The 19,630-nt window shown below is 31.2% G+C and overlaps 1 protein-coding gene across 1 annotated transcript in view; it reads left to right on the top strand.

The window, feature by feature from the left end:
* LOC114331654 (diuretic hormone receptor-like) overlaps positions 1 to 19,630 on the top strand; it is an 892,082-nt gene that overhangs the window by 287,425 nt on the left and 585,027 nt on the right. Inside the window, exon 3 of the mRNA XM_050649706.1 lies at positions 15,052 to 15,142. Coding sequence (XP_050505663.1) covers positions 15,052 to 15,142 — 91 coding nt within the window. The remainder of the gene's footprint in view (positions 1 to 15,051; positions 15,143 to 19,630) is intronic.

Genomic DNA, 19,630 nt, shown 5'->3' with positions numbered 1-19,630 from the left:
AAAATTCCGTAAAATTTTATTAGGTGGTAGTGAAAATATTTAAACACAAATAATTTTTCAGAAAAAATAGAGATTAATCTTGACTGATCCTTAATTTATTAATATTGGATGTCATATCAAAATACTTACGTAATTATTGGTGCCTAAATTATCAATAAAAACATACAATATTTTACCTAGTTGGCTATGACACTAAATTTGCTTAAAAATTTGACATTATATTGTTTTTATAGTTCCAGTAGCTTTGTTGCCATTACTAATACGAATTTTTCCAATGAGGAACTGATTAATATGGCTTTTGAACTAGAAGAGTAAAACAAAAATGTGCTACTAGCAACAAGAATTTATCATCATCAGCAATTCCCTGTTAGACGACAACCAAGAAGATAAACTTTTGAAAGTATACTTTTCAGTTTCAACAGACTAGACACTTAGATTATGAGAATGGTCGAACTAACATGCAGATCCTTAGTGACACTAACGATCATCATCATTTGGCTCTACAACTCTATGTGAGTCTTGGCCGCGTTTACTATTTCCCTCCATTGTTGTCGGTCCTGAGCAGCTATTTCCCATTGCTGTACTCCCATTTTGCGTAGATCGCTGGCTACTGCGTCCTTCCATCTCTTTCTTGGGCGACCAACTGACCTTTTTCCATCGGGCCTTTCCCAGAATGTGGCGGTATCTACACTAACGATAACATTATTTAATTCATTTTATTAATTTAGAATACTTTTTATTTGATCAGTCTTTTCTCATAATCTAACTGTCCAGTCCGTTGCAACAGTTCTAGTAAACCTTCAAAAGTTTCTTTTCTTGGTTGTTGTCTATCAGGGAATTGCTGAAGATAAATTCTTATTGCTAGTAGCATATTTTTGTTATACAGTTCTAGCACAAAAACCATATTATTCAGTTCCTCATTAGAAAAATTTATATTAGTAATGGTAAAAAAGCAACTGGAACTATAAAAATAGTTTTATAGGTTTTTATTAATATTTTACGCACTAACAAGCTTAACTAGTTACGTAGGTATTTGATATGTAATTCAATATTAATAATTAAGAATCAGTCTAGATTAAACTATATTTGTATTTCGAAAAATAATTTCTGATTGAATATTTTCATGGCCACCTCATAAAATTTCACGTAATTTTTCTTGCAAATAAAGTTTGGCTTCAAAAATCACGAATAACTTACAAATTAAAGCACATAGGTATATGGAATGCTTAAGAACTCAAAAAGTACCATAAAATAATCATCTTATTGCAATACAGGGTGTTCCATTTAAGAATACATTTCGCTATCGTAATAATGTTCAAAAATAGTAGACTATATTAAAAATCGTTTAAACAAAAATAAAAATTTTGATATCAAATGACTACACTGCCGTGCTAAGCCCAAAGGCGGTAACTGATTTTTTATCGAAAATGAGATTTTTGTATTTTTAGGTAGAATAGGGTATTTAGTATATATTTATAAAGTCTTTGGAGTTGTAAAAGCATTATATTTTAAATACAATTGCAATTTTGTTAGCGGTATCTACACTTTTCGCTTAAAATACTAAGCCATTTGGCGGTAAATGTTAAATACTATGGCGTTTTGACGGTATCTGCTACAGTTGCCGTCCATATACCTTAGCATATTGCACTTACCGCTAATCTAATTTAAAGAATGCTACGCCTACATTTAGAAACCGCCAAATCGCCTTAGTATTACGAAGTAAATTCGGCCTAATTTTACAAGGTTAAATTATTGTGTTAGTTAAAACAGTTTTGTTAGTAAAAGAAATAATTAGCGAGGATGATGACAACTTTTCGAGATTATTATATATATTGAAATGTATTTTCATTTTTGTTTATAGTGTTTCAAGGATTAACCAATTATGTTGTCCTAAACAATATGATTCTGCTCCAAGTGGATGATTTATATCTTGAATTAGGCAGTAAGAGATTTTCACATTTAAAAATATTCCTTTTTTTTTAATTAGGTTTTAAAAATTTAATAATATGTCCACACGCTGTCCACAAGCATTTTTAGAAAAAGAGCCTTAAAATATTTTGTTTTTTTAGAAAATCAAGTAGAGTCGAGTAAGAGTTGTGAAACCACTGTAGACAATATTATAGAAAGAGGACAATTTATTGTAAAGTAAATACAAGAGGTGAAAAAAAAATTATGTTCAGCCTGTACAGGCGCAAGGTTTGTTTCATACTTAAAGTTTTCTGCAATTAACCCTTTGTTGGTCGTACATGGGATTAGCAGTCCCATTGATTGCATTTTTTTTGTTTAAATACAAGCTATTATCATTGTTTAACTAGACAATATCTAGTAGTCTAGTTATACAATGCTATTTTAAATAGGTAAAAGACAATGTGATCATATTTTAATCATAACATATAACTAGTTTGTACAATACAACTAATAAAATGTTAAAATTTGCCCTAATTACATTAAGTAATGGTATTTTAATACCCAATATGATATTGTGAAATACCCAATAATATAACAATGCATAATAATATTAGGGTAGGTGTCGGCTATCATAAAAATGTTAAAGCTCTATAATAACATGTCGTAAATAAATAGCGAACCTTTGTCGCTAAGAATATAATGGCTGAAAATAGAAAGTGAAAAGTATGGTTTACAATCACATTCACAGTTCAAGAATTCTTTAAAACGCTTAACATCAGCAGATAACAATCTGAAAGGGATTCTGTTTTTTCCTAGTATAAGTACAGTTTCGCCTAAATTATTAGATGCACTATAAAAGATTTTATAAAAAATGTTAATTATGAGGTAATACCATTGTAATACTAAATTGGTTTTTCGGTATGTACCAGACACAAGGTATGTTGTTCGGTTGTCTATTTAATTGTCTATATTGAATCACAAATGGAACATTATTATTAATGAACCAATATGTATTTATTGACTCTTGAAAGAAAACAGATATAACGACAACTAAATATTGTCAATTTGTTGTTGTCATATCGTGGCTCAACAAAATAATAATATTTAATAGTACTTTAATTCTTTCAATTTAATAAAATTTAATACACAGAAAAGCTTTTTATTTCATATCAATCACAACTGTAAACCACATACCGCTAATAGGCTTAGTATTATAGTAAGTTTTGATAAAACGTTTTAGCGGTATCTACCTCTTTTTATATAAAACTTTGTTTTAAAATATAATTAATGGTTACCTTAATAAACTGGGGCATATATCCATGCATTAAATCTATTAGCTAGTCCATAAATCCCTAACGGGCCAAAATTGTAGCATTCAATTTTGAAATCGATTTTGCCACCATTTTTTCAAATGTTAGTTACCGTCTTTGGGCCTAGCACGGCAGTACAATTCTACAGGGTGTTAATATTGCTACGAAATTAACAAAAAAAAAACGTAATTATCTTGAAAACTACCTCGTATAATATTACAAAATCCTATATTTTATAAAGAAGGCATCGAGAAGAATTCAAAAATCTAAAAAATGTACAGGGTGTTCCAATAAAAAAAACAAAATTTTGTGTCACCCTGTCAATACGGGCGGCCCTGTATATTTAAAAATATTTTTAAATTATGGTCCTATCTGTACCCCAACTTTTACCTAAATAACTTTTTTTCGTATCTCTTACGACAAACGAGTAATTGGACTTTGTCATACTAATGCCCCACACTGTATTATAAAGTATTTTCTCCCGAAATTATATCAGAAACATCTTAAATTTATTACACAAATAAGTCATCCAAATCATACATATATACTGAAACCTATAAATAAACCTTTATAAATTATTAAGTTCTATTCAATTGCATTAACCGAGTTCTGCTCAAAACAGTAGTGACAATTCGGCCATTTAGCAACAATTACCGAACCTCGCCTCGCCAATTAAGAAAGTTTAAATGTAATGAAAACTGAGGGGTCATTTAATTTAAATCAAGTTTATTTCGACCCGATTAAACATTCCTAACTTAGAGCTTCAAAGGAGGCCTGTTTGGTATTTTGAACAATAATTATTAAATTAATTTAATCAAACTTCAACTTCTGGACCTTATACAAGCAAAATTATATTCATTTGACCACTTTCTATAATATAATATTTATTTCAATTTCTAGATTAAAATTCTATTCAAAAAATTAGTAAAGAGTAACTAGACTCAATATTTGTGTGTGTTTTGTGTTTTATTGGCACTGTTTTTCACAACCAACTGGCCAGTCAATTTCATAATGATTTTTTAGACCATAACTTATCACTAACTCAGGCGAGTAATGTGTAGTGTGTGTGCATGTGTGTTGAGTAAGTGTCTTGTTACTTTGCAAAGTCGACGTCATTGTCTTTGCAAAGAGACGCTAATTGTATCCGAACGTCTGCGGTCCGTCCGGTGACTACCGATCCCACAAGGACAGAAACTATCTTCATTTATTAATTTATAATAAACGAAAAATTTCTGACCCTGGTGCGATTCGAACTCACGACCATTCGGACCTTTCGATCCAAAGGTAGGCGCTCTTACCACTGAGCCACAGAGGGGGTAGACTCCATACTTAAAATTCGAAAAAGTTCTGAGATTGTCGATTCGTTATAGTATCAAAATTGAGTGGTTTTTATAAGGTATTAATAAAAAATTGTTAATTTTTGTTTGTAAAATTTATATTTATAAAATTCTTAAAAAGGACTACATCAAACCAAAACGTTCTTGGAATTACAATTCGACATTAGTGTTTATTTACGGTTAAATCATATGCCTGAGCCACCAAGATATTAGGGTAAAACCCTTTAAATGTTATAAAGTTTTTTGAAAAAAGGTTTTTGGAAATTTATGTTGCTTGAAGTTAAATTTAGGAAAATTTTAAACATCTCATCTTCTTAACAATATTATGTACACTTTTTAAAAACTTTTTAACATTTAAAGGGTTTTTACAATAATATTTTGGTGGCTCAGGCATATGATTTAACCTAAATAAACACTAATGATGGAATTGTCATACCATTTTTTGTGATCCATGGTATAGAGCCAGCTACATGAATTTATTTTCCTCTTGGATTTTAGTTATTCTTAGTACAAGAAATCTGAAATTGTGAACTTCATTAATATGTGTATAATAATTAATCTCAAAGCTGGTTTAGACGCTGAGATAAATGCGAGCAATTTATCGTAACAATAAATCGCTACACCGAGAGAAAAAAATTCTTGACATAAACAAACTTTATTTAAAGAAAGATCGACTTAGCGTATTGCCTAAGACATAATATATTTTTGTATATAAGTTATAATTTTCTAAATTATTTTAAATAAATTTTAATGTACTCAAAGGAATATTTATAATATCTTAAAATGAGCTACATCTTTCTTACAAAATTCAAACCCATTTATCAGAAAGAAATTACACTTGATGGTAAATTGATGTTCTTAACCATCAGAATATACACACACCGGTAAAATTAAAGGAACCCCTCAAAAATGGGACCTGTTTGATATCTCGAATATCCTAAACCAGTTATCCGATTTGAGTGATTTTTTCAGTATGTTATAGCCTTATTATTTAAGAATATCGGTGTAATAATGTTGTTGCTAGACAGGTAAACGTCAAACAAACCAACTCTTAGGAGTTGGTCGTTAACCTCTCACTAGAACACAAGTACCTTGTGCAATTTTCGAGGAAGGATGAAATACATCTTTAAAATCTTAAGACATCGACTTTACGTCCACTACTTTTTAATATATAATGTAACAATAATGTAATTTAGAAGTTTTTACACCTATTGAAGTGGCTAGTTACAATTACTTGTATACTGGACGTTTACACTGATGATGGTAAGTTTGACCTAAAACGTTTTGTACTTCCACTCCCTCGTGGATAAATTTTAAGAATTTTAATTAATTCATATACATACATACAACAGAAGTGTTTACTTCATTCCACGTTGTTATATCGAAGGTATAAAGCCAACTACAGGGTTTACTTTATTCACCGTAATTAAATTCTGCATAGAGACGTGTTTTTCCCGATGTACTTCGACGATAATTCCCCCCGAAAAATGTCGGTATTTCCAACAAAACCTTTAATTTTTAACTAAAATTTTAGATAAGTAATTGTTTATCAACCATTAAATAACTTGGCAGTATAAAAGCTCGTTTTGTATAGATTATAATACCAGAAGCCAATGGAAATTTAATGAACAGCTTAGCAACAATTGAATTGTTAATTAAAAATTTACGGTCACTATAATAACCACAATAATTACGATACATAAGAATAACTATGATTTTTGTATAAAAAGACACTGTACCTATCGAATGTACTTTTGCAGAATTGAAATTGGAAAATTTAAGTGCCCTCAGGAGTATTTTAAAATTATAAACAATTTTTTGACTTATAAACAAATAGAATATCTCAAAAAATATTAAGTTAAATTACATCATAAAAACCTTATTGGAAAACAAGCGACAGGACGCTTCTTATAGAAGGAAAAAGGTTTAATTGTGATGAGTGATTCCTGAGATACAACCGGTTAAAGTTGACCAGCATTTACGGCAATGCTATAAACAATAGGGTTATAATTTTTGAACCATCATCTTTTTATTTTTATCCTATCTCTTCACACGATTTTTTATATCTTTAAAATAATCACAACTTATATTATTATAATAAAAACTATCGATATTACGAGTGAAAATTGCCAAAAATAGCAAAATTCCAATCAAAAATCAGGTTGGAGGAAATGTAATCTCAAAGTTCAAAATCGGTATACGTTAAAAAAATGCATTTTCTCGGCTTCACATGGAGCAATTTTCTTCATTCTTTTTTTGTTCCCAAGTAACTCGAGTAGAGCCATTTAACTAACGCATTATTATATGTCAAACTTGCTTTTGTTTTGTTATAATAGATTAATTTATTTATACGAAAAGAAAATTACATATTTTTTCCAGTTGTAGACTTTTTTTAGATAAACTTACTAGAAGTGTACCTTTTAACGTTAAAAACACAAATATTCTCATTTGAAAGCTGTATAATTATTTAAACAATCTTTATTGAAACAAATTAAAAATTTTGTTATAATAATTAAATTAATTTTTTATAACAAAACAAAAGCAACTTTGACATTTAATGATGCGTTAGTTAGATGGCTCTATAGAATAGAATAGAATAGAAATATGCTTTATTGTCATGAAAAATTTAACAATTTTATAGACAAAGCTTACAAGAATCATAAATATAAACAATAACAAATACAATTTACTAAAATTATACAAATCGTCAATATAAATAAAATATAATAAAGTCAAATAAAAATCAGTAACAATCTATTGCAAAATTAAAAAAAAAATTGCAAATTGCGTAATCTACCTTAAGAAATTTAATAAGAAATTTAATAAGTTATGCTGCTGCATATGACACTCAAATATAGATTAAGATTCTACTTATACATAACAATACTGTAATTTCTTAGTTATTGGTTAAGAAACTCTGCTATTGAATAATATGGTCTTTCAGATAAATAGGCTTTAGTCATTTTACGGAACTTGGGGAAAGATGTTGCAGATTTAAGTTGTAGAGGGAGATGGTTGTATAGTTTTTTTTTTGCAGAATATAATATATATTTATTTATTAACTCACTGGACGGGATCGGTAAATAGATGTCAAAAGTAGAATTTCTGGTGGAATAGTCATGTCTAGGTCTTTCTGGAAATACATGTAGGTTTTTACGAATTAAGCAAACAGTTTCTAAAATATATAAAGAAGGTAATGTTAGAATTCTGTGATCTTTGAAGTAGCTTCTGCAATGTGTTGTTCTTCTGAGGCCAAACAGATATCTGATTGCTCTTTTTTGCAATTTAAAAATGACATCGGATTGGGCAGCTGTACCAAAACCCCAAAAAGGCAGACCATATCGAAGATGGGACTCGAACAATGGAAAGTATGTTATTTTGGAAGAGGCTAAATCCATTTCCTTAGAGACAGATCTTATTGCACAGCAAGCTGAGGATAGTTTCTTGCTTAACACATCGATATGAAGGGACCATTTAAGGTTGCTATCTAAAAAAATACCAAGAAACTTTACAGAATCAACGATACTGATCTGGCTGTTATGAAGAGGTAAGGGTTGAAGAGTTCCTTTATAGGGTAATGCTACAGTTTTATCTACGTTAAAAGAGAGTAAATTAGAATCTGACCAGGATTTTATTGTGAGTAGATCAGAAGTTTTAGTAGCATGAAGAGTTGCGATATTTGAGTTGCTCCAAGTGATACTGGTATCGTCAGCAAAAAGAAAAACTTTTCCATCGATTTTTAAACTAGTGATGTCATTAATAAAGATAAGGAAAAGTAGAGGACCCTATACTGAACCTTGCGGTACCCCACATACAACATTTTTGAGACTAGAGTCTGTATCATTTGCTCTAACCAGTTGTTTCCTATTTTCCAAGTAAGATTGAAACCAGTTCAAAGAAATACCTCGAATTCCATAGAAATCTAGTTTTTTTATCAAAATGTCGTGATTTACACAATCAAAAGCTTTGGCATAATCACAAAAAACAGTGGCAGTGTGGAGATTATTGTTTAATGCTTGATAAACCTCATGTAGTACAGAAAACATGGCATCGGTGGTACATTTATTATTTAAAAATCCAAACTGATTTTGTGATAAAATCTTGTTATCAACGAGAAAGGACATAAGTCGGGCTTTTAGGAGTCTTTCAATAATTTTGGAGAGTACCGGTAGTAATGCAATAGGTCTATAATTGCAGGCAATATATTTTTCACCACCCTTATGAAGAGGAATAATGATGGCCGTCTTTAGGCACTCTGGAAATTTACCTTTCTCAAAAGAATCATTTATTAGAGAGATGAGGACTCCCAACACATTGTCTGGGAGATTTGAGAAAATTTTTATAGATAGTCCATCGGTACTACAGGAAGATTTGCTTTTGATACTATTGATTGTTTGGATCAGTTCAGATTTACCAACCGGTCTTATAAAGAATGAATTCGAAACCTTTCCTGAATTAGGGAGATAGGAAATGGGATCTTGTTGTGACACAATAGTTGATGTTATATTTTTACTCACATTAACAAAATATTCATTTAGATTTTCTGGGTCTGGAAGGGAAAATGTTTGAGCTGTGTGAGTTTTATTTCGAAGATCGTTTATTATGGACCAAGTTTCTTTTGCAACACTTTTGGAGCTTCTGAGACGATTTTGATAATACAATTTTTTAGCCGATTTTATAAATTTTAAATAGATTGCCCTGTACTTGGTGATATATTCAGTAACAGAGATGTTGGTAGTAAATTTCTTGATATACACTAGTGAACGCATGTTTTTGGCTGATATGCGGACACCTTTGGTAGTCCAGGGTTTGCGATGTTTTTGCTTAATTGTGATTAAAGGAAATGCTTTATTGAAGATACAGACCAGCTTATTCCAAAATCACTGAAATTATAATCGACGTCCATGGAAGGAAAGTGCCACTCAGAGGTTAAGCATAAATTTTGGAATTTACGAAAGTTCCGACCGGAAAAAATCCTGCCTAAACGTCGAGTTTTCGAGGAGGACTTGCTAAAGATGTTAAACTTCGTATAAACCGCTTCATGATCAGATAGTCCCGCATTAACAGTTGCAGAGCAGACATCAAGGGGTGAGAAATCTGAGACAATATAATCAATTATGGTAGATGAAGTTTTTGTAATCCTTGTAGGAGAATCAATGTGCATTGATAGAGCATATGATTCAAATATGTTGACCAGGGATATTTGTGTAGCACAGGCAGCAGCATAATAATTAATGTTGAAGTCCCCGCATAAAATTTTTCTGCTTTTATGGGGCAGGTCATCTAACAAATTAAGCAGGTTCTGAAAAAATAGTTCCACGGAAGAGTCAGGTGATCTATAAATGCAAATAATATAAAGATTAAGGTTCTTACTGTAAACTAAGGAAAACTCAAAAAATGCTTCACTTAATAGAAAGTCATATTTTGTTACCAGAGAAAAATCATTATTTGTAGAAAGAATTAGGGTGCCTCCATGAGCTGAACTTGGACGGTCATACCTAGCAATAGTGGAATATTTTTCTACAAAAAAAGGCTCGTTGACTTCAAGCCAGTGCTCAGTAACCGCAACTATCGGTGGAAACCCTAATTCCTCTAGAAACAGAAATAATTCATCAGTTTTATATCTTATAGAACGAATATTAATCAGAACCATGCTAAAGTTGTTATCACTAAAATAATTTGAGGATTCTAGTCCCTCAGAACACGTCGTGATGTTTAAAAATTTCGTCTTGGAGAGGCAGCGGAATAGTAGTTTCGGTGGCATTCCCTTGATTTTTGCAGGTGAATAATTCTTTCCGAAGTTAGAAAAGACCTAAAAGCAGCAAGATCAGCGTCTACCTCATCTGCACCAATTCCATAAGCATCATTAAAATCTAGAAGAATGTTTCGTAGATCTTCACTCTTTGTAGGAAGTCCTTCGGAAGCCAGAAACAATTTAACACTTGTGTTGGTATACCCATCATAAAATACTGATGCAGGTTGGTCGTGTAAATAAGCAAGATGAAGTTTAATGGCCTTTAAGATATCCGGTTCCCTTAATCTGGCTAAAAGATATCGACTATTAGAGTTATTGGTTAATCTAACTCTTGGTGGGGTCAATGGATCGAGATTAGTCGATGGTTCTATAGTATCTTTCTTAATGAAATTAATATGGGTATGGAACGGATTCTTAGTTTTGCAAATTTCGATGGCCTGTTTGTCTGTTTGTATGTTTGTGCTCTGAACTTCATCTTTGTTGTTGCATAAACTGCTATTTGAATTTTCCAGGTTAATAGGACTTCTGATATTCTTCGGATTCTTATGTGACTCAGATGAAAGCGTTGGTTCGGAATATGAAGATTCGATAGACCATTTAATGTTTACACCAGGTGGCCAAATGCCCTTATTAAATAATAGGTTAATAGATGTTCTAGATTTTATACCTATTTTGAATGAAGAACCAGTTGTTGTGTCGGCATCTTTAAGGAGGGCATAACATCTTATATATTCCTTGATACCTAGCTTCTCTTTAATATAGTGAACCACTTGTATAGGGGTGTATATTGGGCTCAAGTTACTAATAACTACAAAGTGACACTTATCTTCTGTAATTTTTGACTTTTGCTCTGCATTTGCTTCGAAATGTTGAGGCTCTTCAGTCTGGGTACTTGAGGTGGCATAACATGTATTTTTCTTCAATACCTCTTTTTTCGTTGGTATGGTAGATAGACTTTTGGTAAGATTGCTCATTTGATTCGATATTTCATTGATGTTTGAAGAGAGCCTATCTAATCCCAACTTAATATCAGTTGAATTTGATTCTTGGATTTGAACCTTAACAGTCTCATCTGAACCCCCGAAAAAAACTGACGATATATTAAAAATATCATGTTCCATCTGCCTAACAGATTTTAAAACCTTTTTAGGATTCAGCGGGTTATTTAGTTTGTGGATCTCATCAATTTTTTTCGTAAGATAGTCCAGTTTGTCGTCATTTTTGGTCAACAAATCATAAGTCTCAATGAAAACAGGCAAATTATCAGTAAGTTTCTTAGTAACTTGAGTTAAAGCTTCAAAGTTCTCTAGTGGTATTTGATTTTTTGATAAGTTGGTTATTTTTTCGTTTAAATATCTTAAGCTAGGCGAGTCACATACCGTACAAAAGAATCTTAGATGGGGAAATTTTTGTTCCAATAGGGCTTTAGTGGTGGACTTATTTAATTTTGTGCATCGCATACAGAAATTTCTGCGGCAATCTCCATCGCACCGCAATCGATTATATTTATCTGAATCCGCAAACTTTTCAAGGCAGTTGTCACAGTTGTAAAACATGGTTTCAAGGTTAGATATGCAATAAACTGGGTCGAATGAAAATAAACAAAAAAAATTGAACACTTACACTAGTTTCACAAGACTCCAAAACAAAACAATAACAAAACAAAACATTTAAACAATGAGCAGCTGGCCGATGCAAATCAAAACAAAACACAACCGACTGACTCCGCGGCCAAAGACTGACTGAGCTCTACTCGAGTTACTTGGGAACAAAAAAATAATGAACAAAACTGCTTCATGGGAAGGCGAGAAAATGCTTCTTTTTTAACATATATACCGATTTTGAACTTTGAGATTACATTTTCTCCAACCTAATTTTTGATTGGGATTTTGCTATTTTTGGCAATTTTCACTCGTAATATCGATATTTTTTATTATAATAATATATGCTATCATTATTTTAAATATATGAAAATTGGTGTGAAGAAAGAGGATAAATATAAAAAGGTGATGATTCGAAAATTATGATTTTATTGTTTATATCTTAGCCGTAAATGGTGATCAAATTTGACCAGTTGTATCTCAGTAACCACTCAACCCAATTAAACGTTTTTTCTTTTAGAAGAAGCGTCCTGCTGATTTTTTTCCAATATCGTTTTCGCGATTTAATTTAATTTAATATTTCCCGAGATATTCTATTATTGGTTATAAGCCCCAAAAATTGTTAATAATTTTAAAATATTCCTGAGGCCGCTTTAATAGTCCAATTTCAATTCTGTAAAGTATATTAGATAGGTACAGTGTCTTTTTATACAAAAATCATAGTTATTCTTATGTTTCATAAATATTGTGGTTATTATAACGTCCGTAAATTTTTAATTAACAATTTAATTGTTGCTAAACTGTTCATTCAATTTCCATCTCCCATTCCATCTGGCATTCCAAAAGCTCTTATGCTTATAAGCTATTTAATTATTAATAAACAATTATTTACCTAAAATTTTAGTTGAAAATTAAAGATTTTGTTGTAAAAACCGGCATTTTGCGGGGAAAAGTTTCGTCTAAGTAAATCAGGACAAACACGTCTCTATGCAGAATTTAATTACGGTGAATTTTTATTTGAGTGTTTTTGGTGTAAAGTTAAAATATTTAAAGTTATACAGCAAAAATTGAAAAAAACACAATTTTCGGGCGATATTTTGTTTATAAAAAAGTAGCACACTATCTGCGGACTTTGCATACTTATATTATAAATATATACAATCATAAGATTCGATTCCAGCAATAAAATTGCTGGTAAATAACTTTTCCCAAAAATGGCCTGTTCTCCAATAATCTGCCCAGACTATTATCAGAAAGAGTAAATTTATTTAATAAAAAAATTATGTATAAAGATGTAGATACGTATTGTGGCAAGTTTAGAAAATAAAAAAAAACAAATACACTGTCAAAGCTCCTGAAACAATAGAGTGAAGATGATTTTTGTATTTTTTTGGCGGCAAAAACGAATCAATCTCAAAATAAATAAATGTATTGAAATTTTGAACTAGCCCAAAAAATCTATTACATCTGTAGTTTTATTTATACAGGGTGTCCCGAAAAGATTGGTAATAAATTATACCACACATTCTGGGGTCAAAAATAGTTCGATTAAACCTAATTTACTTCAGTACAAATGTGTTCATAAAAAAAGTTACAGCCCTTTGAAATTATCGAAAACTGTTAGAGATTTTTTATCGAAAATGGACACGTATCTTTTTTATGACAGGAACATCTTAAAACAAAATTATAGTGAAATTTGTTCACCCCATAAAAATTGTATGGGCGTTTTGTACCTTAACCCCCCCCCCCCCAAACTTTTACTTTCCAAGTAATTCATTATTGTAGTACCGTCAGTTAAACACAACGTTCTTAAAACTTTTTGGCCTCTCAGTATTTTTTCGATAAGCCAGTTTTTATCGAGATGCGGCTTCTTTTTTAATATATTTACATACAAATTTTATGGGGGTTTTGTTCCTTCAAACCTCCCAAATGTTTGTGTACGTTCCAATTAAACTATTATTGTGGTACCATTAGTTAAACACAGTGTTTTTAAAACTTTTTTGCCTCTTAGTCTTTTTTTGTTAAGTCACCTTTTTAGGGATGACGGTTGTTGACAAAACACCGGTTTTCGGTTATACCGTTTTTTTTTACCTACGGTTTAACCTGGCGGTTACAACCGGTCAAAAAAGCCGGTTATTCCAAAAAGCGGTTTTCAGTTTTTTTAGTCAATAGCCAATACCCAGTGGGTTACAATTACATTGCTCTTTACTTTGCGATACTCCATTCGAATTGATATCAGTCATCAGTGTTGTCAAATCGGTTTCAGTCAGCTTAAACTTGATTGTTCACGTGCGAGCGGCGAAAAATTTTCTTATTTTTTGTCTGAATTCATTATTTTTTCCACTTATCCTGTTTTTCACCGGTAATTACTTTAAAATGAAAAAGCCGGTTATAACCGGGACAAAAAAAAAACAACCGGAAAAATCGATTACTGCGGAGTAAAAAAACCGGTTTTAGGTTATAACCGGTAGGTTTTTCCCATCCCTACTTTTTATCGAGATGTGGCTTCTTTTTTAAAATATACCTGAAAATGTAAATTACAAATAAATTTTCAGATTATTAACAGGTCTCTATTTATAATCGTACTTACCATATATGTACAAATATGTGGTGGATTCGACAAATATGCAAAATATCTCGATAAACATTGGCTTATCGAACAAGTACTAAGAGGCAAAAAAGTTTTAAAACCATTGTATTTAACTAATGGTGCCACAATAATAATTTAATGGGAACGTACACAAAAGTTTGGGGGGGTTTAAATGAACAAAACCCCCATAAAAGTTTTATGGGGTGCACAAATTTCACTTTAATTTTTTTTAAGGTGCTGTTGCCATGAAAAAGCCACATGTCCATTTTCAATAAAAAATTTCTAACAATTTTCGGTATGTGATGTGTATTGTATGTATTTTGTAACTTCAAAGGGCTGTAACTTTTTTTGTGAGCATTATTGTATATAGGTAGGTCAGGTTCAATCAACCTATTTTTGACCTCAGAATCTGTGGTATAATTTATGACCAATCTTTTCGGGACACCCTGTATAATCTAAAAGAAACGGCATACATAAACGGCATAATCATTAAAAAAATTATTAGGGAAAAATATTATTAATTTACATTTTAAATGAATTTTTGTTGCAGAGAACTTCGTTGTTTGAGGAACACCATACACATGAACCTGATGTTTTCGTATATGCTCACATATTGTATGTGGATTGTTACGCTTATTTCGGTAAGTTCAATTTTTTAAAATATATTTCCTTTAGGTAACGCATCATCCATAATACCCCAGGAAACGACGCATTTATGAATCGAAAAATTACTGGTCGCTAATTTTTAAACTGGAATATGTGGGGGAAGTTTTACTCCGTCATGATTTTTTAAGCAAAAAAGTTCACTTTTTTCATTCATTTTAATATTTTGACCAAATTACGCATTATAGATGAAAACGGTCTACAGAAGACTTTCTTAACCCGGAAGCAGTCGCGCTCACTTCTGTCACGTAAGCCGTCGCATTATGAGAAAAAATCAATACGAATTTAAATCAAATTTCTATTTTATAATATTTTTATTTACTTGTTATGTTAAAAATATCTATTTCTAACAATTTTAAAGCTAGTTGGTTCTCACCAATGCCATAAATTCCACAAAAAAATAAAAAACATATTTTTTAAATCCCACGCGTTATAGACGGAGAGGCAGCGCTGAAAAATCTATTTGAATTTACTAAAGCTAGATTTTTCACATTTGATTACTGTGAGTGTGTAGAGAAACATACTGCGGTCGGTCAAGCGAAACGTAGAACAGGGGTTACTGAGAGGGTATCAAAGTTGCTTTCCTACAAAGGTAATTATTTCCATTCACTAAGGCTGAAAATCACTACACACATTCTAAATTAAATATAAATAAAAGTTATTATAGTCGGTCAGCTGTATGATGGGACAGAGCCGGTCGGTCGGCCCCAATAGTCGATTGAGGAAATGAAGTATTTTGGCTCGCAATTTTTTCCTCCAGCATGGATTTACTTGAAATTTTCACAGAAGGTAGGAAATAGTCCAAGGATCATTTTCTATATCATGCCGCTATCATACGCTAAAACCTTGGGGGTGGTTGCCACCCCATCTCGGCGGTGGAAATTTTTTATTACATTTTAACCATGTAATTCGATGTAAGATGTGATTTTAAGAAAAAAATGTTTTTACATTTGCTTCGTAAAACTAATATTTTTCGAGTTATTCGCGCGTGAAAATAAGAGTTTTTCGACGAAAAATCGACTTTTTTAGAGGGTTTTTTGAGAATATCTCGAAAAATATGCGTTTAGTCAAAAAAACTGTTGATATCAAAATTGTATCTTTTAGTAAGACAAATCAAATTCTTTTCCAATAATATCTCTAGGATCAATACAAACCGAGATACGGCATGTTAAATGTTATCTTTTTTCGTCAAATGCACAATTTGAAATATTCAAAGCCAAATAATGGAAAAAATTTGCATTTTTTGAGGAAAACTTAAATAATCTTTTTCAAGTATACAATTATACCCTTCAAAAAAAAAACAATAAAAAGTTTCTAACATGAAAATTAAGCGACTTATAATCAAAAAAATTTCGGCACCTGCTTTTCTCTACGAAAAAATCAGTGAAAACAACCCCCTAAATATCTTCCTAATTCAAATTTGATCGTCACCTTTCTGTAGTTCCTTTTATATTTATATTATCAATACACTCAAGGAGTTTGACCTATTTAAAATGCCTAATTTTTAAAAAATATTATATCTCACTGTGTGCTGATTTTCAACCGTAGTAAATGGATTTAATTACCTTCGTAGAAAAACAACTTTGATACCCTCTCAGTAATGAGACCTCTCAAAAATGATTTTGTAGGATTTTTAAAGAACTATAAGACTGTGTAAATTAAATTCCGTAAGATGCCTTAGTTTTTAATTGGGGCTAGTTTGAAGGGCTCGAATAAGGGGGAGTTTGCTGGTAAATAGAGAATTTAAACAGCTATATCTGGCTAACTGTTCACTGTAATGAAAATATATGCACAGGGTAATTTTAGTCAATAAAAAATCTACAATTTTGTAGTTTATAATTTTTTTCATATCTTCAGTATTTTCGGAGATATTTTGAAGTAAAAGGTGAAAAATACCAAATTGGAAAAAACCATTTTTTCTTTAAACTCCAATTTTTCCAAAATTCGTCATTTTAAATAGGTCAAACTCCTTGAGTGTATTGATAATATAAATATAAAAGGAACTACAGAAAGGTAAAGACCAATTATGAATTAGGAAGGTAGTTAGGGGGTTGTTTTCACTGATTTTTTCGTAGAGAAAAGCAGGTACAGACATTTTTTTGTAAGTCGCTTAATTTTCATGCTAGAAACTTTTTATTGTTTTTTTTTTGAAAGGTATAATTGTATACTTGAAAAAGATTATTTAAGTTTTCCTCAAAAAATGCAAATTTTTCCCATTATTTGGCTTTGAATATTTCAAATTGTGCATTTGACAAAAAAAGCTAACATTTAACATGCCGTATCTCGGTTTGTATCGGTCTTAAAGATATTATTGGAAAATAATTTGGTTTATGTTACTAAAATATACAATTTCGATATCTACAGTTTTTTTGATTAAATGCATAGTTTTCGAGGTAATCTCAAAAAAACCCCTAAAAAAGTCGATTTTTTCGTCGAAAAACTGTTATTTTCAAGCGCGAATAACTCGAAAAATATTAGTTTTTCGAAGAAAATGTAAAAAACTTTTTTTTCTTAGAAACACTACTCACATCGAATTACTTGCTTAAAATTTAATAAAAAATTCCCACCCCCCGAGATGGGGTGACAACCACCCCAAGGTTTTAGCGTATGATAGCGGCATGATATAGAAAATTATCCTTGGACTATTCCCTACCTTCTCTGAAAATTTCATGTAAATTCATGCTGGACGAAAAAATTGCGAGCCAAAATGCTGCATTTCCTCAATCGACTATTGAGGCCGACCGACCGGCTCTGTCCCGTCATACAGCTGACCGACTGTAATAACTTTTATTTATATTTAATTTAGAATGTGTGTACTGATTTTCAGCCTTAGTAAATGGAAATAATTACCTTTGTAGGAAAGCAACTTTGATACCCTCTCAGTAACCCCTGTTCTACGTTTCGCTTGACCGACCGCAGTATTTTTCTCTACACACTCACAGTAATCAACTGTGAAAAATCTAGCTTTAGTAAATTCAAATAGATTTTTCAGCGCTGCCTCTTGGTCTATTACTACAATCTTCCTCGAGGCACTTACGAATAAAAAGGTATGTCGCAAAATTTTTATCAAGTTATCACGGAAAGAGATAAAATGTTAGATTTTTTCTAACGGCGCGACTGCTACCGGGTCTCCCGGGATACTTGCTCTCGAAAATGAGATTTTCTAATTTAGAAAATGTTTATAAACAAAAAATTATTTGAAATTGAACACGAAAGTAAAGACTGAAAATATTTAAAACATATTTCACAATATTAGTTTTATGTAGTTATTTAATTAATTTGCAAAAGTTGGGCACGATCGGTCAAGTAGTTTTTAAACAATTCTATTGGTATATACCCCATTTAAGAAAAAAGGATATTTTTACATAACGTCGCCTTAGAGTGTAAATCTGCTTACTCCATACTAGGTAAATTTTCAGGAGAGACAACAAACTTTCCTAAAAAATATGAAAGATATTTTATGAAAAGACTTTTATATTTCTAAACATATATTTTTATTCCGAACAATTTGTAATAAAAAACGATAATATAATTCAGGATTTATTTATTTAACACCACTTTTGTGACTTAGCAGGTTTTTCGTAAAAAAAACAACTTAAGCAGGTTCGCTGGCAGTGATTCTAAAAACCTTTTCAGCTCCTTTTTTCATTTTTGCAATTTAAAACGGTCCATTTTAAAATCCGAAGCGTATTAAAAAAATGTGTTCTGCAGACTGTTGATTGGCTCATCGTCCTTTTTTAAATGATAAAATAAAGATTTTGCTCCTTTCGATTCCTCGTTAGAATTTCTTCCGCTTGGTCTCTTAACAGGCAAAGATGACAAGATTATCAACAAATATTTTATTTCTGGCCAGCTCATTGTCCAAATTTTTTTAAAAATATTCTGCCTATCTGTATCTGTGAACATTGAACAGTTTAAAGATCCTTTTTGAGTTTCTTTACACAATCATCTATTCTTTATAATTCTAGATTGCCTTTGAACTACATAATTACACTTTCCTTCTATTTTTTTCCAAAGTATTCTTTTCCAGACTCTCTCAACTTTTTTGTTACTTTCAGCATACCAGGTTGATTTTTTAATCTTACTCCTTTTCCCTCTTCTATTGCTTTTCTGTTAATAATTTTCGTAGTAACACTTAGAGTCAAAATTAATTTTATATGGTACCAGACTTTCTTACATACTTTCATCTAATATCAAATTCTATACATGGATGGATGGTCTAGTGAAAATATTTTTAATTGGTGTAAAAGACTATTTTCAGAGGACTATTTTCAATTTCTTGCAAAGTGCTCTGCTCGATAGTATCTTCAGAAACCAGACTATTGATACAGTAGTGGTCATTAGGTATTAACTCAATTAAGATATTCATCTAAAGGGAAAATCATACTGATATTTTAAATTGGATTTCTTGTTCTGCATTTTGAGGTTCAATGTGACTATTGTCATTTACTTCTCGGTTCAGAGTT

The sequence above is a fragment of the Diabrotica virgifera genome, chromosome 4 (genome assembly GCF_917563875.1).
Source record: "Diabrotica virgifera virgifera chromosome 4, PGI_DIABVI_V3a".
Lineage (NCBI taxonomy): Eukaryota > Metazoa > Arthropoda > Insecta > Coleoptera > Chrysomelidae > Diabrotica > Diabrotica virgifera.
Note: the sequence above shows the minus strand (reverse complement) of the source record. Positions and strands in the feature narration are given on the sequence as shown.